The 22,250-nt window shown below is 34.9% G+C and overlaps 2 protein-coding genes and 1 long non-coding RNA gene across 7 annotated transcripts; all 3 read left to right on the plus strand.

The window, feature by feature from the left end:
* The first annotated feature begins 282 nt into the window (after positions 1 to 282).
* LOC132599684 (uncharacterized) lies at positions 283 to 3,361 on the plus strand. Its single transcript, XR_009566939.1, has 3 exons — positions 283 to 906; positions 2,110 to 2,160; positions 3,247 to 3,361. It is a non-coding gene; the product is annotated as an uncharacterized LOC132599684 (long non-coding RNA).
* Positions 3,362 to 4,070: 709 nt separating this feature from the next.
* Positions 4,071 to 8,891, plus strand: LOC132643758 (uncharacterized). Its single transcript, XM_060360292.1, has 3 exons — positions 4,071 to 6,169; positions 7,373 to 7,423; positions 8,510 to 8,891. Exon 1 carries the CDS (start codon positions 4,548 to 4,550, stop codon positions 5,481 to 5,483), a length of 936 nt encoding a protein of 311 aa, XP_060216275.1. The 5' UTR covers positions 4,071 to 4,547; the 3' UTR covers positions 5,484 to 6,169; positions 7,373 to 7,423; positions 8,510 to 8,891.
* A 1,007-nt stretch (positions 8,892 to 9,898) lies between these two features.
* On the plus strand, positions 9,899 to 15,963 carry LOC132643759 (telomere repeat-binding factor 1-like). 5 transcript variants are annotated; one of them, XM_060360297.1, is made up of 7 exons: positions 9,899 to 10,134; positions 11,595 to 11,698; positions 11,945 to 12,159; positions 12,666 to 12,750; positions 13,700 to 13,783; positions 13,949 to 14,299; positions 14,777 to 15,399. In XM_060360297.1, the coding sequence occupies exons 3-7, from the start codon at positions 11,960 to 11,962 to the stop codon at positions 14,849 to 14,851; spliced, it is 795 nt and encodes a 264-aa protein (XP_060216280.1). In that variant the 5' UTR covers positions 9,899 to 10,134; positions 11,595 to 11,698; positions 11,945 to 11,959; the 3' UTR covers positions 14,852 to 15,399. The 5 variants fall into 5 exon arrangements, with proteins under 5 accessions (XP_060216280.1, XP_060216278.1, XP_060216277.1 ...); XM_060360295.1 differs by having other exon boundaries at positions 9,901 to 10,134; positions 11,497 to 11,772; XM_060360294.1 differs by having other exon boundaries at positions 9,901 to 10,134; positions 11,556 to 11,772.
* Positions 15,964 to 22,250: the final 6,287 nt, after the last annotated feature.

The raw sequence follows: 22,250 nt of genomic DNA on the forward strand, positions 1-22,250 counted from the left end.
TGTGATGAACTTGGTTGTAAGAGAAGTTGAGTCAGGTGAAGTTATTCCATTATAAGGTATGTTCTTCATCTTATTCATATGATTGAGTTGATGCAAAGATTAGTCACTCTTGGAAAGGAAAAGAATTAAAGTGGAGAAGTCATAAAGTGTTGAATTGAAGTTGATGACTATGAGGTGAACTTGAAAGAGGATTTTGAACTAATTTGAGACTAAATTGAATATATCTCCGTGAATATGGTATTGTGGATATTATTATGGCTGTTTTTGTTACATCCCGTATTTTTGAACGTCGGATTAATTGTAAGTTGAGGTGGGGCCCACACGTCAAGATTTTTTTTGGGACATGTGACAAATTATATGAATCACATATGTGAAGTTAAACACAACTCAAGAAGGACCCTTGGGCCAAATCAAAGTGGAAGTCCTCCAAACGAATATTTTTAAGAAAACGTTTTCGGGTAACCTGACTTTGGGGGGCAAAAACGATATTATAAGTTTGGAATTTGGAAAAGTACCAAGAAATAGAAGTTGTAGATAATTGAATTAGCTTTCCATCCATAGGTCGTGGGTTCCCAGGTGACGTCGGTACAAGGAGATATGGACGTTTTAAGGCAGAAAGGTCAGTGGGCTAGGCCCAATCCGAGCCCAACCGGGTTAGGCCCATTACCCATGTCCTTATAAGTGCCAATTTCGGCCTTCTTCATCATTTTAACACCAGGAACAACCAGAAAATTCTGGAAAGAGAGAGAGGAGCTTTGGAGAGAAAAAAAAAACAATTTTGACCAAAATCCGAGCCCCGAATCCCGAAGCCCATGAAGGGAAAAGTGTTGTACGCTACGTTGTCTTCAATTTGAGCTAAAAATCAACCAAAGAGGAGAGTGATGACGTGGTGGCTGCCTACTTAAGGTAATATGTAGGTTCTTTTTCATTGCTAACAAGTTTATTTAAAGTTTTAACGGATTAGAACGGGAAAAATAGCGATATAAATTCGTCAGTTGGTATTGTGAATTATGGAATGAGATTTGAAGAGAATTTTGGATGAAAATAAATGTAGTTAACTTGTAGAATGTGGAGGATGTTGCTATTGATGTTGTTAGTATTAATTTCGACTTCATTACGGAAATAAAAATTATGAAATAGCTATATGTGAATTGTTATGTTGGTTGGTGAATTTAGAAGGATGCTAGTCCATATTAGCATGGAAATTGGTTGTAGGAAATTATGTCATTTTAATGTGATTTTATGACATTATGGAAAGGAAGTTAATAAAGTGTGGATTATTGTTGTTGGATATGAATTTGTATGTAGAAAATGTGTTGTGATGGTTTTGTTGCATATGTAGGAATGTTGGGTGGAATTGATGGAATTGTTTAAATCCTTGGGTATTGATTGGAGTGTTATTGAATTATGTTTGAATAACCTTGAGTTAGTGAATGAATATGAGAATGGTGATATTAGCTTGATATTGTGAAGTTGAAATGGAAATGAATTAATTTTGTTTAATATGTTAGTTGTGTTGTTGAGATCCTTATAAGGCAAATGAAGGTTAAATGGTTTAAGTTGGCATTGAAATGGAATGTAGAAGGTTATGTCATTTTAGAATGATTTTATGATATTATGGAAATGAAGTTGTTAAGGTGCAAATCATGATTATTGTTGATGAACTTGGAAGACGGAAACATGTTATGAATAAGTATGCTAAAGATTAGAAGCTTTGGGTGAATTATGACTTTGGTGGAAAGTTTGTATATTTTGTATACCTTATGAATATTTTTGTGGAAATGATATGAAATGCTTCTAAATTATATTGTGATGATCTAGATTAATGATGAGTGTGAAACCATTGAGATTGGTTTGGAAATTGAAGTTGAAATGAAGGTTATGACATTATGTTGGAAAGATGGCAAGTTAAGTTATATTGTGTTTATAGTGATTGTTGTTGTTGTTGATGTTGCTGTTGGGTTGTTGTTGATTGTTTTGGCCGAGTTGAATTCTCGGGGATGTTATATGTATAGGGGAAGTGCTGCCGAAATTTCGGTAGACAAATATAAAGTTAAGTGAATTCTTAAAGTCTTGTAATTCCTAATTGGTAACTTTGACCATTTGTAGATTCGGAGTGAAACGGGATTTGAGTTTTGGCGAACGTAAGACGCATATAAGGTATGTAAAGCTATCCCGATTCTTCTCTTGGCATGTCCTAGATGTACTAGGCTTGGATTTACGCCTCGGGGAATATTCTGTCCATCGGAATCCGCGTTTGAAATCGTCGCTTTTTCATTCAATAGAATTGAATTCCTTAAGTATGCTTTGATGAAAAATTATGAAAAAATTTCCCAAATTGCTTAGGAAGTTATGGAATGTCCTAGAACCTTTGTAGGTGACCCCATAAGCTTAAAAATACGTAATTTGAGCCCACCGCTTCATTGGTTCCGAGGTGGGCCCACTATTTCCAATTTTACCCTTTATGTGTCTATGACTTGTCTTCGAGCGTTTTCGTTAGAGATACTCTAACTACTCCTTTATCTACTAAATAAAAACTATTTTAAATATTTCATTAAGTCTTATAAATTGTTTTGAATCTTGAAAACGATCTCGGATAGATTATGCCTCCGTAACCCGTTATGACATCTAAATTTACTTACTATGTTTCCGTCCGATTTCATTGATTTGATTTGACATTCGATATGCCTCATTGAGTCTCTGGAAATATATATATACATATATATGGTATTTTTAGTGCATTTAGTTTCTCACTACTCCGTTCGTGGATGCCTCAATGTTTCCCCCACTGAGCCCGGGCCAGGATATGTTGTCAAGCGTGATCCTTTGCATTGTTCGCCGTGCCTCGATGTGAGGGGGCAGGTATACGCGTACATGGGTTTGTGGAGTATGCTCTGCCATGTACGCTTGTTCTGATATGATTTACTATGGCCATCTGGTATGACATATTATGTTACAGGGTTATGCCCCTATTCTGATTCTTCTGTGATGTGGCACCAACGTCGGGAGGGTGGCCACGTTCTGTCTGTCGAGTCCTTTGGCAGGGGCCGGATTTGATATGACATATGTTTCTATACACACTCCGCATGTTTTGAAAATATATATTTGATACTTTGTATTTTTTGTTTACTTTCTGTACGTTCTATGCCAGTTATGATTTTGTTTCTGCAACTCAGACTTTACATATTCAGTACATATTTCGTACTGACCCCCTTTCCTCGGGGGCTGCGTTTTCATGCCGCGCAGGTACCGACGACAGGTTTGCTGAGCCGTCCGCTTAGGATCTTATTCTCCTATTTTGGAGCGCTCTCTTATCCAGAGCCCATCTTTTGGTATAGTCTGTCACTACTGTATATATATATATATATATATATATATATATATTCTCGTTCATGGGTATGGCGGGGCCCTGTCCCGTCATATGATTCTGTCGGTCTGTTTAGAGGTCTGTGGACATGTTTGTGGGTTGGGATCTTTCTGTACAGCTGTGTGTATATGTTGTGTTTGGGCGATCCCATTCGCCGCGGCGGCCGGTCCGCATATATTTAAATGTTACTCTGTTGGCCCTGTGTGGCCTTTGTTGGTATTTCCTACGTGCAGGGTATATGGGATAGTTCGTAAAACAAAGGAAACTCTGTCGAAAGTTTTCTGGAAATTATCTAAATTGGAAATAAAGCCTTGTCGGCTTCTGCTATATACTAGAATGTGTTTGAGTGTCCAGATCGGGCACTAGTCACGGCCTACGGGGGTACCGACGACAGGTTTGCTGAGCCGTCCGCTTAGGATCTTATTCTCCTATTTTGGAGCGCTCTCTTATCCAGAGCCCATCTTTTGGTATAGTCTGTCACTACTGTATATATATATATATATATATATATTCTCGTTCATGGGTATGGCGGGGCCCTGTCCCGTCATATGATTCTGTCGGTCTGTTTAGAGGTCTGTGGACATGTTTGTGGGTTGGGATCTTTCTGTACAGCTGTGTGTATATGTTGTTTTTGGGCGATCCCATTCGCCGCGGCGGCCGGTCCGCATATATTTAAATGTTACTCTGTTGGCCCTGTGTGGCCTTTGTTGGTATTTCCTACGTGCAGGGTATATGGGATAGTTCGTAAAACAAAGGAAACTCTGTCGAAAGTTTTCTGGAAATTATCTAAATTGGAAATAAAGCCTTGTCGGCTTCTGCTATATACTAGAATGTGTTTGAGTGTCCAGATCGGGCACTAGTCACGGCCTACGGGGTTGGGTCGTGACAAAAGTGGTATCAAAGCGGTTCGTCCTCGGAATTGTCTACAGGCCGTGTCTAGTAGAGTCTTGTTTATCGGTGTGTTGTGCACCACACCTATAAACAGGAGGCTACAGGGCATTTAGGATACTACCCTTCTTTCTGTCTTAGATCGTGCGATAGAGCTTTGTTATAAGGATGATTCCTCCCTAACGAATTGTTACATTTGCAGTTATGCCTCCAAAAAAGGCGACAGCGGCCCAAAAGGCCAAGGCAGCAGCTGTGGGAGAGACTAGTCGGGCCCAGAGGGTTACCAGGGCCCATGCTCATATTGCTCCTGATGTTTGGCCCCCGGCAGAGGGCTCTTCCACACCGCCACAGTGTTCGAGAGTACAGTATGGAGTTCGACTCATTGGCCCGATATGCACCTGCTGTGGTAGCTACTATGGCTGACAGGATGCACAGGTATATTATGGGGCTGGACCGTTATTTTGTCGACAGTTGCTTGGTATTGGCCGCTCAGCCCGATATGGATATTGCCCGGATTCAGGCGCACGCTCAGGGCATGGAGGACCGGCACAGGGGTCATCAGCCCGATAGGAGTCAGGATCGGAGACAGCCCAAGAGGGCCAGATCATCTGGGTATTTTGAGGAATTTCGGAGTGGGCAGCCTCAGCAGCAGCAGCAGTCTAGCAGGCATTCTTCCCAGCCGGCACAGAGCACACCTCCGCAGTTCTCAAGCAGGAGATTTGATAGCCCAGGGTATTTAGGAGCAGGCCACAGCTCCGGGGTTTCAGGTTCGCGGGTAGACAGAAGTTCCGGTCAGACGAGGCCACCCAGGCCTCAGTGTTCTTATTGTGGGAGATACCACCCGGGAGAGTGCTACCGTGCTACAGGTGCTTGTTATTCTTGTGGCCGCCAGGGCCATACTGTGAGAGAGTGTCCGTATAAGGGTAATTTGGGAGGTCCAGCGCAGCCTACCGGATTAGTCGCTGGGTCATCGTCTCCTTCGATAGCCATGCGCCCTGCGGGGCAGGGTACGTCGACATCAGCAAGCCGCGGCAGAGGTCGTGGCGGGGCTCCCAGTTCAAGCGGTCCTTCGAACCGCATCTATGCCTTGACTAGTCGACAGGACCCGGAGGCGCAACCAAACGCGGATACAGGTATACTAATGTCTTTTTCGAAATATAAGTGTATTAACAGATTTAGCCTCTACTATGTGATATATTTTCCCCAAAATGCTTACAAGACCCTATAAGATTAATTTAACATTCGAGGACGAATGTTCTAAAGGGGGGGAGGATGTTACATCCCGTATTTTTGAACGTCGGATTAATTGTAAGTTGAGGTGGGGCCCACACGTCAAGATTTTTTTTGGGACATGTGACAAATTATATGAATCACATATGTGAAGTTAAACACAACTCAAGAAGGACCCTTGGGCCAAATCAAAGTGGAAGTCCTCCAAACGAATATTTTTAAGAAAACGTTTTCGGGTAACCTGACTTTGGGGGGCAAAAACGATATTATAAGTTTGGAATTTGGAAAAGTACCAAGAAATAGAAGTTGTAGATAATTGAATTAGCTTTCCATCCATAGGTCGTGGGTTCCCAGGTGACGTCGGTACAAGGAGATATGGACGTTTTAAGGCAGAAAGGTCAGTGGGCTAGGCCCAATCCGAGCCCAACCGGGTTAGGCCCATTACCCATGTCCTTATAAGTGCCAATTTCGGCCTTCTTCATCATTTTAACACCAGGAACAACCAGAAAATTCTGGAAAGAGAGAGAGGAGCTTTGGAGAGAAAAAAAAAACAATTTTGACCAAAATCCGAGCCCCGAATCCCGAAGCCCATGAAGGGAAAAGTGTTGTACGCTACGTTGTCTTCAATTTGAGCTAAAAATCAACCAAAGAGGAGAGTGATGACGTGGTGGCTGCCTACTTAAGGTAATATGTAGGTTCTTTTTCATTGCTAACAAGTTTATTTAAAGTTTTAACGGATTAGAACGGGAAAAATAGCGATATAAATTCGTCAGTTGGTATTGTGAATTATGGAATGAGATTTGAAGAGAATTTTGGATGAAAATAAATGTAGTTAACTTGTAGAATGTGGAGGATGTTGCTATTGATGTTGTTAGTATTAATTTCGACTTCATTACGGAAATAAAAATTATGAAATAGCTATATGTGAATTGTTATGTTGGTTGGTGAATTTAGAAGGATGCTAGTCCATATTAGCATGGAAATTGGTTGTAGGAAATTATGTCATTTTAATGTGATTTTATGACATTATGGAAAGGAAGTTAATAAAGTGTGGATTATTGTTGTTGGATATGAATTTGTATGTAGAAAATGTGTTGTGATGGTTTTGTTGCATATGTAGGAATGTTGGGTGGAATTGATGGAATTGTTTAAATCCTTGGGTATTGATTGGAGTGTTATTGAATTATGTTTGAATAACCTTGAGTTAGTGAATGAATATGAGAATGGTGATATTAGCTTGATATTGTGAAGTTGAAATGGAAATGAATTAATTTTGTTTAATATGTTAGTTGTGTTGTTGAGATCCTTATAAGGCAAATGAAGGTTAAATGGTTTAAGTTGGCATTGAAATGGAATGTAGAAGGTTATGTCATTTTAGAATGATTTTATGATATTATGGAAATGAAGTTGTTAAGGTGCAAATCATGATTATTGTTGATGAACTTGGAAGACGGAAACATGTTATGAATAAGTATGCTAAAGATTAGAAGCTTTGGGTGAATTATGACTTTGGTGGAAAGTTTGTATATTTTGTATACCTTATGAATATTTTTGTGGAAATGATATGAAATGCTTCTAAATTATATTGTGATGATCTAGATTAATGATGAGTGTGAAACCATTGAGATTGGTTTGGAAATTGAAGTTGAAATGAAGGTTATGACATTATGTTGGAAAGATGGCAAGTTAAGTTATATTGTGTTTATAGTGATTGTTGTTGTTGTTGATGTTGCTGTTGGGTTGTTGTTGATTGTTTTGGCCGAGTTGAATTCTCGGGGATGTTATATGTATAGGGGAAGTGCTGCCGAAATTTCGGTAGACAAATATAAAGTTAAGTGAATTCTTAAAGTCTTGTAATTCCTAATTGGTAACTTTGACCATTTGTAGATTCGGAGTGAAACGGGATTTGAGTTTTGGCGAACGTAAGACGCATATAAGGTATGTAAAGCTATCCCGATTCTTCTCTTGGCATGTCCTAGATGTACTAGGCTTGGATTTACGCCTCGGGGAATATTCTGTCCATCGGAATCCGCGTTTGAAATCGTCGCTTTTTCATTCAATAGAATTGAATTCCTTAAGTATGCTTTGATGAAAAATTATGAAAAAATTTCCCAAATTGCTTAGGAAGTTATGGAATGTCCTAGAACCTTTGTAGGTGACCCCATAAGCTTAAAAATACGTAATTTGAGCCCACCGCTTCATTGGTTCCGAGGTGGGCCCACTATTTCCAATTTTACCCTTTATGTGTCTATGACTTGTCTTCGAGCGTTTTCGTTAGAGATACTCTAACTACTCCTTTATCTACTAAATAAAAACTATTTTAAATATTTCATTAAGTCTTATAAATTGTTTTGAATCTTGAAAACGATCTCGGATAGATTATGCCTCCGTAACCCGTTATGACATCTAAATTTACTTACTATGTTTCCGTCCGATTTCATTGATTTGATTTGACATTCGATATGCCTCATTGAGTCTCTGGAAATATATATATACATATATATGGTATTTTTAGTGCATTTAGTTTCTCACTACTCCGTTCGTGGATGCCTCAATGTTTCCCCCACTGAGCCCGGGCCAGGATATGTTGTCAAGCGTGATCCTTTGCATTGTTCGCCGTGCCTCGATGTGAGGGGGCAGGTATACGCGTACATGGGTTTGTGGAGTATGCTCTGCCATGTACGCTTGTTCTGATATGATTTACTATGGCCATCTGGTATGACATATTATGTTACGGGGTTATGCCCCTATTCTGATTCTTCTGTGATGTGGCACCAACGTCGGGAGGGTGGCCACGTTCTGTCTGTCGAGTCCTTTGGCAGGGGCCGGATTTGATATGACATATGTTTCTATACACACTCCGCATGTTTTGAAAATATATATTTGATACTTTGTATTTTTTGTTTACTTTCTGTACGTTCTATGCCAGTTATGATTTTGTTTCTGCAACTCAGACTTTACATATTCAGTACATATTTCGTACTGACCCCCTTTCCTCGGGGGCTGCGTTTTCATGCCGCGCAGGTACCGACGACAGGTTTGCTGAGCCGTCCGCTTAGGATCTTATTCTCCTATTTTGGAGCGCTCTCTTATCCAGAGCCCATCTTTTGGTATAGTCTGTCACTACTGTATATATATATATATATATATATTCTCGTTCATGGGTATGGCGGGGCCCTGTCCCGTCATATGATTCTGTCGGTCTGTTTAGAGGTCTGTGGACATGTTTGTGGGTTGGGATCTTTCTGTACAGCTGTGTGTATATGTTGTGTTTGGGCGATCCCATTCGCCGCGGCGGCCGGTCCGCATATATTTAAATGTTACTCTGTTGGCCCTGTGTGGCCTTTGTTGGTATTTCCTACGTGCAGGGTATATGGGATAGTTCGTAAAACAAAGGAAACTCTGTCGAAAGTTTTCTGGAAATTATCTAAATTGGAAATAAAGCCTTGTCGGCTTCTGCTATATACTAGAATGTGTTTGAGTGTCCAGATCGGGCACTAGTCACGGCCTACGGGGTTGGGTCGTGACAGTTTTGTAATATGGTGGAAGTTGATAAAATAGGGGAAGTGTTGCCCAAATTTCCGTTAGCTCGTTCATTACACTAGTTTGAACTTAAGAGTCTTTTCAAGACTTAACCTTAGTATGAATCCTCTTGAATGTAGATTTTGCGGACTTGGGAGGAGAACGTTAAGTAACTAAGGAGACATAAAGGTATGTTAAGGCTAACCCTTTCCGTCTAAATGCATGATTTTCTTATTGTAAATTCATCTAAGATATCCATAATGTCCTATCTCCTAGAAAATGCTAGAAGCTCATGACTTTCAAGATTCTCATGATATTATTGATAAAAGTTCTTGATAATTGTGATGATAATAATGATGACGATGGTGATTCCATGATAGGAATCGGGGGTTTACCGATCTTATGTCACCCCGATAGAGTGGTAATGCTTCCCTTGGATATTTATGTTATATATATATATATATATATATATATATATATATATATATATATATATATATATATATATATATATATATATATATATATATATATCAAATATTAAAAGATCTAAAGGTTGGTAATATATTTATAATAAATTTACACTTACCAACCATGTGGAAGGATTATATCAAAGAGTTATTACACGACAACTCATGTTCAATTTTCCATTTTATTGATTTAAAGTTTGATCAATTGATGTTGTATTTTTTTAAAAAAGCTTTGTAATAGCGTATTAATTTTGTTATGAATTATGACTTGCTTATTTGGTAAGATTATATAATAATTGGAAATGTTTTGATAATTTTCATAATTTATGAGGTTTTTATGACTATAAAAAAATATACAATTTAAGAAATTCAAATTACATGTTCAAATAAAATTTGAAACACGTGCTGCTTAATCTAGAAGAGAGGTTTTCAAATTCCTAGGCTTTAATCGCACTGCCTACACAGTGAATCTCCATCCTCTCGTTCCTCTTCTTCCCCGTATTGTTACAAAACTAGGGTGTCGGCTTGCGATCTTCCACAAAATTCGATTATACCTAGAATCCTCGTGCTCCTCTTACTATTATTCACAACCAACTAGATCCCGCAATTCCAATACTCTATCCATTTATCGTTTGATTATACAATTGCCACCAACAGGTCAGTATAATTTTGAGAGACTGCAAATCTGCAATGTCAAAGTCTGCTTATTTTAGCTAAAATATGATTCTGTCCCAATGCCAAATTAGTTGGGTCGGTTAATTGGCGAATCTAGAATTTCTAAAAAAATGCAATTAGGTGGGAAGTAATCCTTGTTCCTCTTAGTAAATAACTAAGCTTTTTGTAGCATGTGTGCATATTAGATCAAATATCTAGTTTTGCGTAAAGAATATGGGTTCACGTGCCCAGTAATTATTGTATATCCATTCTACTCTATTTAAGTCGGAAGGGTGGGTTCATCATAGTTAGACCATTTTTACATGGGTTGTCAAAATATTGTACCACTCCCTTACCCTATGTTTTATGAAGCTCACTTTGCCAGTGTTGGATTGACTATACAAAAACAACAACAACATACCCACAAAGTGGGGTCTGGGAGGATAGAGTGTACGATGAGTGTTGGATTGAATATCTCTTTAATATTTAGAGGAATCATTATAGTTGAACTTTTTTTATGCTGTCAACTTAGCACAAGTTTCCTGCTTTGTCCAGACTTGGAAGTTGGAACTACTATATTTTGCGAAACTCACATGGGAGGAGTTGGAATTACTCATCTAATATCATCTTGAAATGCTTACTCCCCAGTTTGTTGACTTGTGCCTCTTCAAGTGTATATATCGTGTTTGTTTGCCTCTTTTCTTGTTCGTTTGAAACTTCTCTGATTCAGTTACCTTCCCATATCAAAAAAAAAAAAAAAAAAAAAAAAAAAACCTTCTCTGGTTTGGGTTGTCCAGAAAATAGGAATTAGATTGATGTATTTCACAAATGCACATCAAGAAAAGAGTGCGGTAGTATTGATAAATCACTTGGACTTTTAGGAGTTAGATCTTTTAAATGACTTTTAATAGCTAGATCTTAATTTTACGGATTTGTTTATCTATTTTTCCTGGAAAGTGCTTGCTTGTTTTTGAGGCTCTTTAAAGTGAACGCATCATGCCTTATTTCAGTGTCTGTTGGTAGTGGTCATGAGCCATTTCAGTGTCATCGTGCATGGGCTTTGAAGATTCAAATAGCAAACAAGTTTAACTGACACGATTAGTCTAATGCGTACCTTTCTAATTCCATTGGAAAATACAAATCGCAAACAAGTTTAACAGACACAAATCAATCTAGTACGGTCTTCTCTAACACCATTGCATGTAGCTATGTGTGGACTTGTTTGCTGGTTTCATTCTATGTATTTCTGGAATGAATGGCATTCTCATCAAGATTTATGTTTATTAAGGTTAACTTACGTATCTGCTTTTCTCCAAATTAAGCTGATTTATTATTTCTTCATGTTGAGTGTTCAAGCTTATTTAGCTTTGCAGATGCATAATGGCCATTTGCCGTCTTATATCTGGTGCTATATATCTTCTTAGGATGGTCCGTTGATACATCTTTATGGGTTATCTGAGTAGGTTGTTCTGAAGTTTCCTCAGTTTTTTGATGGGTGCACCTAAGCAGAAGTGGACTTCAGAAGAAGAAGCTGCTCTTAAAGCTGGGATACTTAAGCACGGGCCAGGTAAATGGCGCACGATTCTCAAGGATCCAGAATTTAGTGGAGTATTGTGTTTGCGTTCAAATGTAGATCTCAAGGTAGAGGTTCCTACTATCATATTTTCATTAGATAATTATATTTAGGGAAGAGGAAGTTTGGATGTTATTTGAACCAGATGATAGCTGCGTGGTGTAGTCGTTATTTTTAGGTTCTTATCTATGCATGTGATGTTAATATGCCTGCCTATTCATCTTTGTTGATGCTGTTCAGGACAAGTGGAGGAACATGACTGTGATGGCAAATGGTTGGGGTTCGCGAGAGCAAGGAAGGTTGTCTGTCAAAAGGATGAAGGCCCCTAAACAGGATGGGAGTCCTGTGACTGATACGACTGCTGCTGAAAGTGATGAGGAAGCTGCTGAAGCGAGGCCAGCCGCAACTTCTAGTGGTTCTCCTCAGATACATGGTTCAAAAAGATCTATGATAAGGTTAAGCACTGCTCATTGAGCAGCATAGCCCTTTGTGATAGTCGCTGAGGTCTTTTTGTGCTTATGGATATAGTTGCTTGCTGGTTTTTGCATGTTCTATTATTCTTAGGTGGCATTTGCATGTTTGTTAGAAATATTTGTAGGAGAAGCTTTTTAGAAATATATATTCTTAAAATATTTCTGGGAAACAATTTGTTTCCTAAAGTCTTTTTGGAAATCTTCAATTTGATTTCTGAAGTGCATTTTTGTTTTCAACCAAAAGGTGCTTTGTTTTAATATTACATGCATGTGATACTTCTATATGTATTTGTTTTTGGTATTCTGATGGCGGTAGAAGTTGGTCGTGGAATGTATATTTAGGTCTTTACCAGAAGTTCATTGAATTTCCGTTTCTTTACTCAGTATGAAATAATATTACCTGTCTTGATGGGATCACATATTATTCTTATATTCTTTCTTTGGAATGGTGATTGTCTCTCATAGTTGCTGCATTGATAATATTATAGGTTGGATAATCTTATAATGGAGGCTATAAGCAGCTTGAAGGAGCCAGGTGGTTCCAACAAGACTACAATAGCTGAATACATAGAGGTAGCTGTCTTCTTATTTTGTGCTTTGTTTTAGAAGAAGTAACTATATATAATCTAGAGGACCATTCATTAATTATCATGCTTGGAAATCTTACTTATTTTTCAAAGACATATAAGGGACTGATTTTTAGGTGTTGCTTCTTGTTGTGCAAATAGCAATATTATGAATGATGTTTGCAATTTGTTCTTCTTGTATATTTCAACTATGAGGCCTCGTAAACCTCAGTATCATCAAACTTAGTGCTTTTCCTTTTGGGTGAAGGTTTTTTATTCTAATATTGTTTTATTTTCTTAATTTTAAACTCTTGACTGTTGGTAGCAACAGATTAGGATGAATAAATACAGTGCATTGGGGTCCTAGTGTAGCATCTGGTCAGTATATGAAGAATATTAGATTGCATTGAGTGCACATAGGTCTGATAGTGCCACATTAACTTTTTCCTTCTTAACAGCTGATCTATATGTATCTTGATTCCATAGAACAAGGTGCTAGGCTATGCTAGAAAGGTCCTCAATGAACAATTATGGGCTCATGCACCCTGGCGGCAGTACAAATTGTTCTGGTTAATACATGTATGTTCAATAGGGTGTCTGTTTTAGTATATGCAGAACCTGAGGTTGCAGGAGTCTAATATAGATCTGATTCTGCTAGACTAATAATTTTTTCTCAATATATGATTGTGATTTCCTATACTAAGAGTTTACCCCAATGTAGTGGCTTTACCGATTATGTTCTCAATGATCTATTATTGGCTTTTGCACACTGCCTGGCACAATTATTTTTGGTTGATACATTTATGTTCAATTGGGTGATCTAAAAGTCATCTTACAGATCTTAGTTAATGCATAAATATCATGATTTCTGGATCTTAGTTCATAGCAAAAACCAGAATTTATGGTTGCATTTGTCAGACTATTCTATTGAATACTCCGCTCTTTCTATCTTTTAGGACCAATACTGGGCGCCTCCAAACTTTAAAAGGCTACTGTCAGGGAAACTGAAGTACTTAACTGCAACAGGAAAACTTATCAAGGTGATTTTTATTTTGTGCATCTGACATCTGTGTTGTTGCTCATCTCACCCTAAGCTTGGAGTGTGATTACAATCAGAATTGGCGATTGGATTCAAGTGTTTCTATGCCTGGTAATTTTTTTCCTTCTTGGTTAATATAATACTCTGAATATATTTTCTTTTTTAGATGAAGCGTAAGTATAAAATAGTACCTACGTCGACACCATCCGACAGTAGAAGAAACCCGTCCATTACACTTTTGGACAGCAGGCAGAGGATCTTCTCCAAGATTGATCGGGATGATACGAACGTGTTTAGTACATCTCAGATAGATTTAGAGCTAGCTAAAATGAGGAACATGACACCTCAAGAGGCTGCAGCTGCTGCTGCACAAGCAGTTGCTGAAGCAGAAGCAGCCATAGCTGATGCTGAGGAGGCTGATAGGGAGGCTGAGGCTGCTGAAGCTGATGCTGAAGCTGCAGAAGCCTTTTCAGTAGCTGCAAAGAAGACACTACATGGGAGAAGTGCCCCAAGGATGGTAAGGCATCCTTTTATGCCAATTAGTTGATCATTGCTAATGGCATCTATCGATTTACTTGTCTCTCCTTCCTATATTTCATTTTTTTGTCGGTAGGATATGTTCTTCCTTATCCGTGGAACCATTATTGATTCAGTGTGTAGAAATCATCGCTTGAGACCCTTTCATTAACTAACAGGAACCGTGTAGGTCCGTAATCTTTACTTATCATTTCCCCTTCGCTATACTTGAAACAATATTTTTTTCTAATCCACTAGAGTGCAGCGTTAAAAACAGATTTTTCTAAGTTAAATATTGCTTCTGAAGACCTTATCTTAGCAAGGTCTCAAGTAAAAACTAGAAGAACAAATAGGAGTGGGTAGCTATCTTTTGCCTCAACCGGCATAATCTTTGTCTGGGCCTCATTAGCTTCTGTTTCAGCTTGTCTCTTGATCAATGTAATCTAGCATCTGTTAAATTTTGACTAATCTTCTGTAGAGAGAACTACTTCACCTAGCTCTGGATAGTACAATTGCACCACCCTGCACTGGCTTGAGGAATTGGAAGTTGTAGGCTCTGCATACTCATCTTCCTTTATTCTAATTTTGCATTAGAGAGATTTCTAAGCTCTCAATGTTGTGTTTGCTATGAGATTTTTTCTTTTTACTCTTTTGGGGGTTTGGGGGGAGGGTGGGTTCCTTTTGGTAGCTGATTCATTTGGGATTCTTCTTTTTATTGGGGGTGAGGGTGCGGGGTAAGAGATAGGAGGCGAGTTGCCACGAAGGGCCTGAAGCAAATCCTCCAGTATCTCTGATAATCTTGTTGGTTACAGCAGGTTGTGTCAAAAGTGTACCGATTGAAAAGTTGGAATGATAAATCACTTCACATCAATGCTTCAATGGTGTTCAATGAGAGCAAGAAAAGCCAGACAAGTATTGATATGTTTGTATTTATCTGCTTTCTAGTTGATTAGGTGGTTACTACTACCTATGTACATTAGGTGCTTTACAGAGTTTATGGAATTTACCTAAGATGTTTACACTGTCTCGACGCAACTTGATTATCCTCGCTGATGTACAATGTCCAAAGCCTGCTATGCTATTATTCCTTGGTTCTTTTTCTGATTGCCCCTCTAATATCTAGATGATACATGCTTGATCGTTCCTTCGGAGGTGAGGTCGATGTGCGAGTTAGAGAGTTGCTTGATCCCGTTCCAGGTTGATGTTGTATCTTCAGCTTGTACATATGGCAACAAGGTCATGCTAAGTGCAATCTACCGGGTTGTTACTTGTTAGTAATAAAAGCATTTTTGATTGTATCCGTTGTGTTTCCTGTTCACCAGAGGACATGTCTGAGCACTTAACCAAATCAGATGTCTCATTATTAGTCGTTTCTGCGAGCCGAGTAAATTTGTTGTAAGGAGTAGGAACAGGAATAACGGGATGTGGGTTCAGTTCACGCAGGGATGCACCTGATGATCTATTGTTTACTGTATGATGATTTATTATTTATTTTAACTCGATTTGGAAGGAGAATAAATTAGTCAACCGTAGTTTCTGGCCAATGTCTAGTAACTGGGATCAAGAAAATTCTCTTTTCTCCGAGAAATTAGTTTAGGAAAATTACATTGTATACATAAGGATAGAGTCGTGTGTTTTTGAATTTATGTTATTATGTTGAATTCCCTTGACAGAAACCAATACCTCAGCTCAGCGCTCAAGGGGGTTCAAATACTCCCAAAGGGAGGAAGTTCGATTCCCCATATACGGTACTACAGATTTTTTATTTTTTTTTAATTTACCCATTTGAATGGATTATTTAAGCGGATATGTATTAATTAGCACTAAAAAGTATTCAAAGATTTATTTCTAATACCAAAAATAGCGTTTATTACTAGACTAGTATCACACCAACTCTAGATATAAAAAGTAATATTTTGATTAAAGAAATAATTTATGTTGGTAATAATTAAACTTCAAATAAGTATATTTTTAATATATAAAAGCAAAACTTTCATTGCACTCTTTTAATATTTTTGCTTTCATTTTGTTGAAATTATTTATCTCAAATTAAATGCGGAGCCATAATTTGAAATATGTGAGTTTCGAATCCTAATTTTTTAAGTAATTTAGTTTTAAATTAATAATTTATACATATTTAATGAACTTTTAAGACAAATACAGAATTTAAATTAAAGTGCTACCGAATCTGATCAAATTGGTAGCTGATACTCTAATTCCGTCCTACTTCAAACTCATTTTGTGTTTAAAAGATTAATTTTAGTTAACCAAACAGAAAATTTTAAAGGTAATCCGATCTTGACTGATAATATTATCTTCATTTTCAACATTATATGACGTCATTTAATAATTTTTAAAATTATCTAAAAATCATTTTTGTACTAATCTTGGTAAACACATGAGCTCATTAAAATATAAATATAAAGTAAAAGAAATGCCTACATATGAATAAAAGAATTTTCAAAAATTCTCGAACTTCATAATACAAATATAAAGTAAAAAAATGCTTACATGTAAAAATCTATAATAAGCAACAAATGAAAAAGAAGAGAACAAATAGCAACAAGAAGTAAGAATATCTAATGAAGAAATGACTATTTTGTAGGTTAATAGATAAGATCAATATAAGAAAGCAACATGAAAAATAAAGTGCAGTGGATGAGGCTGTTTCTCCTTTAATCAGGAGTCTCGGGTTCGAGCCTGAGTATGAAAAAACCCTTGGTAGGGAACGCTTCCCACGATTGGGCCCTATGCGACGCGAATCTAGATTATGGGAGCTCCAATGCGGGTATCAGATACCGAATAGAAAACATGTAAATAAGGTAGAATGTTCGATAACTTTTTTAAAAAGTAAACCATAAGAACAAAAAATAAATTTAACTTTAAAAAATAAGATTAGGATGAAAAGAAAAGTTTGACATTTTTTGAAAAAGTTTTGTGAGGATTACAAAAGCTCTTTTGTAATTCCATATATATAATAGTAATATAAGTTTTGTGTGAGACATAACTTTCAACTCTTTTTGACTCATCTCATCTTTATTTGTCCTGTACTACTATTAAAAGGGAATATATATATATATATATTATTCCCTTCGTTTCAATTTATGTAAATTCATTTGACTGAGCACGATATTTAAGAAAGAGTGAAGACTTTTAAAATTTGTGGTTCAAAATAAGTCTCGAATATTTGTGTGGCTGTAAATAATTTCATAAAGTGAATTTATTTTCAAATTAGGAAAGAGGTCATTCATTTTGACACGGACTAAAAAGGAAATAGGTTCACATAAATTGAAACAGAGAAAGTACTATATATAAGTGGGAATCAAAAAGTTTTGTAGTCCTTACATTGAACTTTGATCCAATAAAGTTTTTACAAGTGGCTTGTGTGTCTTTTTCCTTATTGCATACTTTACTTTTACAATTTTTTTTAATGTCATTTCACTTGGGCCGTTAATGTTATAGTAACTTTTTATGAATTTATTTTTTGCTCCTTATTAAAATTTTTTAACTCCTTTATCTCAAAATAACCCCCACATATGGAATTTTACTTGATATGTTGTTATTATTGTTGTATCTCAAAATACTCGTGACGTTTCACTTCTTGATGGTCAAATAACATAAATTTTAACAAATATGTTAAGAATCTTTTCATTGTATTGATAGGAGTTGCAACTATAGTATATTTTGTATATTCTTTGAATATTTAAATTTTAATTTTAAAATATTAAATTAATCTTACTCAATTTAGCTTCGTAGTTAAATTGCCTTTATATTTTGGGACGAAGAGAATATATTATTTGTCTTTATACATTCTGGTAAAATTTGGGCAACTTTGGAGCCAATTTCTTTTCCACAACTGATACATTTATTAGGTAATACAATATCTTTTATCCTTAAGCCTCAAATATTTTGCTTCTTTAGGGGCCTCATATGTGCTTATAAAGATCTGTACTAAAATTATTTTTAAATATACTTTTAACATCTTTTACTTTATTAATATACTTTAATTACTACCTCTGTCTCAAAAAGTTAGTCATGTTTCGGATTACAAGTGGCAAATGATATTTTCTTTGACCATAATTTTTCAAATATTTTGAATTGTTATACTCATAGTACTTTTTGTGTGATTTCTAAATATGTAATATTAATTTATTTAAAAAAATTAAGATTCTAAGTCCGAATTCACATCAAACATTAGTTAGTTTGACTCTCGTAATTCGAAACATGACAGTCTTTTTGGAACAGAGAGAGTATTATTTATAATATTCTTGTAGGATCATTAGGTTCATTTGTGTAAAGATTCTAAACGAAGGTTATAAATATTGTACAATAGATTTGAAGTTATTGGAATTTTTTATTGTTATGTTAGATGATTCTAGAAGATGAAAACATGAGTTTTGTTAATACAGGTGAAAATAAAATACATTATTAAAATCTTAAATGAGTTTAAAGTAGGGCGGAGCTAGAGTGTCCATAGCGGTTTCGATTGAACCCAATAGCTTTGGTTCACAAATTGTATTTGAACGATAAATTATTAATTTAGTACAGAATAACTTAAAAATAAGAATTCAGAACCCATAAATTTCAATTGTTGGCTCTACATCTGAATTGAAGTAAATAATTTTATTAACAATGAAAGTTAATGTTTAAGAGTTTGGGCCCAGGCTTAGCACGGACCTCGTGAAACTAGTTACTACTTAATATAAGGCACAATCTTAAGATTTTGTAATCCTCACATAATTGCCCTGTGGTCTTTGTCCTCACAAGTTGTTGTGACTTTTCCATGCATAATTTGTTTTCTTTTTCATTTTTGCTCTCATTTACTTTCACACGGGCTTTTATAATTGGTGTGTAACTTTTTGTAAAAATCTTTTTTCGTCGCTTATTAGATTATCCCCCTATCCATATTATACGGTGGTTTAACTTTTATATTTCGTTTAAAATAAATATCTTTATATATAATCAAGCACATATTTTTTTTAATTTCCCTTATTTAGATAAGTAATTTTTTACGTAACTAAGAAATCATATTAAATTGTTAGTAGTTAATTAAGGATAATTTAATGAAAAGACTTCTTACATTTAAGGGGTGAGTGATTTCTTATAGGATGTGCCCAAGTTAAAAACATCATATAATATAAAATTAGAAGAAGTACCTTTTACATTATTTATCCTTAGACTGGTAAAATTTAGATAACTTTGGACGAAATTCTCCTTTTTCAACTGAGATATTTTTTAGGTCTTACTTTACATTTAAACATATCTAACTTCAAATGTTCCTCTTCATATTTTTCTTTTAAACCTCCAAAATTTGCTTCTTTAGTGAAATTACATGTGCTTACAAATACAAAAAGTAAAAATTATTGAATGTGTTGAAAATGAAGATAGCATTATCAGTCAAAATTGGATTATTTTTAAAATTTCTTATTTAATTAATTAGGAATTAATTCTTTTAAGCATAAATTATATATGAAGAAGTAAATTGATTTTGAGGTTCATTTTAATGAATTTAGGTTATTTCTTGAATTTTATCTAAATATAAGGTTAAAACCCATATCTAACTAGCATATGCCTTGACACATAGAATAAATACTAGTTACTTGAGGCCCGGGCTTACTCAAATATAAATGTAGTAATATTTTAATTAAAAAAAATATAATCTATTATCTATTTTCTTACTGCATAATTAACAATTCAGTAGCACGTTAAATCGTATTGTTGATAAGTCTTCATTATTATTATTATTATTATTATTATTATTATTATTATTATTATTATTATTATTATTATTATTATTATTATTATTATTAATGTTCTATAGTCAACTTATTAGATAATTTATAAATAAAAAATTATTTATGAGAAAGGAAGTTTGGCAGAAAAATTATCAACTAACAAAAGGACACAATCGACTCAACATTTTGCAAAGTAACATAATTTAAATTATGTAAAATAATTAAAACTCGATGAAAATCATAATTGAAAAATATTGACATTTTTATGAATCTGTGAGCATGTAATTTTTGTATTTATAGATAGAAATAGATTTTTTTTTGTTATTTATTAAGTTTCAATTTCACTCATAATATTTCATGTAATGATAGTTTATGCTAGCTAAATGTGGTGCTTTAACCTTAGTTTTAGACGAAATTAAGGGGGAAAAAATTAAATTCATTAAATGGACACCAAGAAACAATTTAGTTCTTCATATATAGTTTATGCTTAAAAATATTAATTCTAAGTTAAAATTGCAATTTATACTATTTTTAATTTAAGAAATTAAGTTGAGCTTCATAATTTAGTCAAATTGACTCTGGAAAAATAAAAAATGACACATAAATTAATACGGGGGGCAAGAGTAATTAGTAAGATCTAATAAATGCTCCAGTTCAAAACGATAATGTCGCTCCATGATTGCCTAAATTTTGCTAATATGTATAATAACAAATAATGTAAAGGGTGATTTAATATTCCTTTCAATTCATGTTATATGGTGTTTTTAAATTGGGCTACAAAGTAAGAAGCGTTTCACTAAATTACCTTAATTAAATAATACCTATTTAATATGATTTTTTGGTTATATATAAATTCACTTATCTAAATAATGAAAAATTTGGTATAAAGAAAAACTATTAATAAAGAACAAGGAAGATTCACAAAAAGTTACTGTGTTACAATTCAATATACACCAATTACATAGGCACACATAACTATTGACTTAAGATAAAGAATGAGTCCAAAAACTGAGAATAGGCAAGGAAAAGACAAAATAAAGCCATGTCTAGGAACACTCTAGGATTAAAATTCTCGTTAGAACTACAGATTGCATCCTCTCTTATATATAGTTACCGTTTTTAAGTTATGTAAAAATTCACTTTACTAAATAGTGAGAAATTTGGTTAAAAAGAAACTATTAATACCTTTTTTTTCCGGATCAAATATAAACCTAAAAATATCATATAATATGAACCGAAGGAAGTAAAGAGCAAGAAAAAATTCACAAAAGTTTCTACAATGTGATATACACCAATTACATATGCCCACATAAAAATTGACTTACGATAAAGAATGAGTCTAAAAAATGATAGTTTAATAGGCAAGGAAAAGACAAAATAAAGCCATGTGTAGCAACACCATAGGATTAAAATTCTTGTGAGAACTACAAAAAATTTGGATCCTCCTTTATATATAGTAGTAAAGTGAAAAATTAATAAATATCAAAAGAGGTCTATTTCTATCAATAAAAAAAAATTCGTTCTCACAAAATCATAAACATACGATTTTTTTTTTTCAATTTAGATCTTTTGCCGAATTTTAGCTATCATTACTTTATCATGTTAATAGAATATCGGTCACTTGCGTCCCTTTGATATTTCCTGACAAAAATAATCTTTAAAAATTATCCAATTATATGATGAAGAAACTTTAATAAAAACATTTTCACCTCCAACTTTACTGTAAAAATCAAACTCCCCCCTCAACTTTGAACAATAGTCATTCTCTCCCTTTTATCCTAATTGACTTTTTAAAATTCCTATTATACCCTTTACATTATCAACTTGTCGTTTTTTTTCTTTTTTGTCTTTTACTTCTTTAAAATCATGATTTTTTTATCTCTTTAATTTATGTAACAAATTTTCTATAAAAATAATAATAATATTTTCGAGACGAAAAAGAAAAGTGAGAAATACTAGTTGAGTATACAACTTAATGCCGATCTATAATGAAATAAATGAGAAGAATTTTTTTTATTAATAATAATCAAAATATTGATTTATGCAAGTAAAAATAACAGGAAATAAAAACTTTATAAATATATTTCATTCAGGTAATACAAAATAACTAATAAAAATAGCGGTATATTCGAGAAGATTATCTATTACATATACATATATATGTAAAACAATACAGGTATATTATTGTCACGACCCGACTAGGGGCCATGACGGGTA

Source organism: Lycium barbarum, chromosome 6 (assembly GCF_019175385.1).
Source record: "Lycium barbarum isolate Lr01 chromosome 6, ASM1917538v2, whole genome shotgun sequence".
Lineage (NCBI taxonomy): Eukaryota > Viridiplantae > Streptophyta > Magnoliopsida > Solanales > Solanaceae > Lycium > Lycium barbarum.

Excerpts from the sequence above, each read along its gene's own strand:
- LOC132643759 (XM_060360295.1), top strand. The coding sequence starts at position 11,623 with ATGGGTGCACCTAAGCAGAAGTGGACTTCAGAAGAAGAAGCTGCTCTT. Across the intron at positions 13,784-13,948 it reads CAACAGGAAAACTTATCAAG|ATGAAGCGTAAGTATAAAAT; the intron begins GTGATTTTTATT and ends TTTCTTTTTTAG. Across the intron at positions 14,300-14,776 it reads GGAGAAGTGCCCCAAGGATG|AGAGAACTACTTCACCTAGC; the intron begins GTAAGGCATCCT and ends AATCTTCTGTAG.
- LOC132643758 (XM_060360292.1), top strand. The coding sequence starts at position 4,548 with ATGCTCATATTGCTCCTGATGTTTGGCCCCCGGCAGAGGGCTCTTCCA.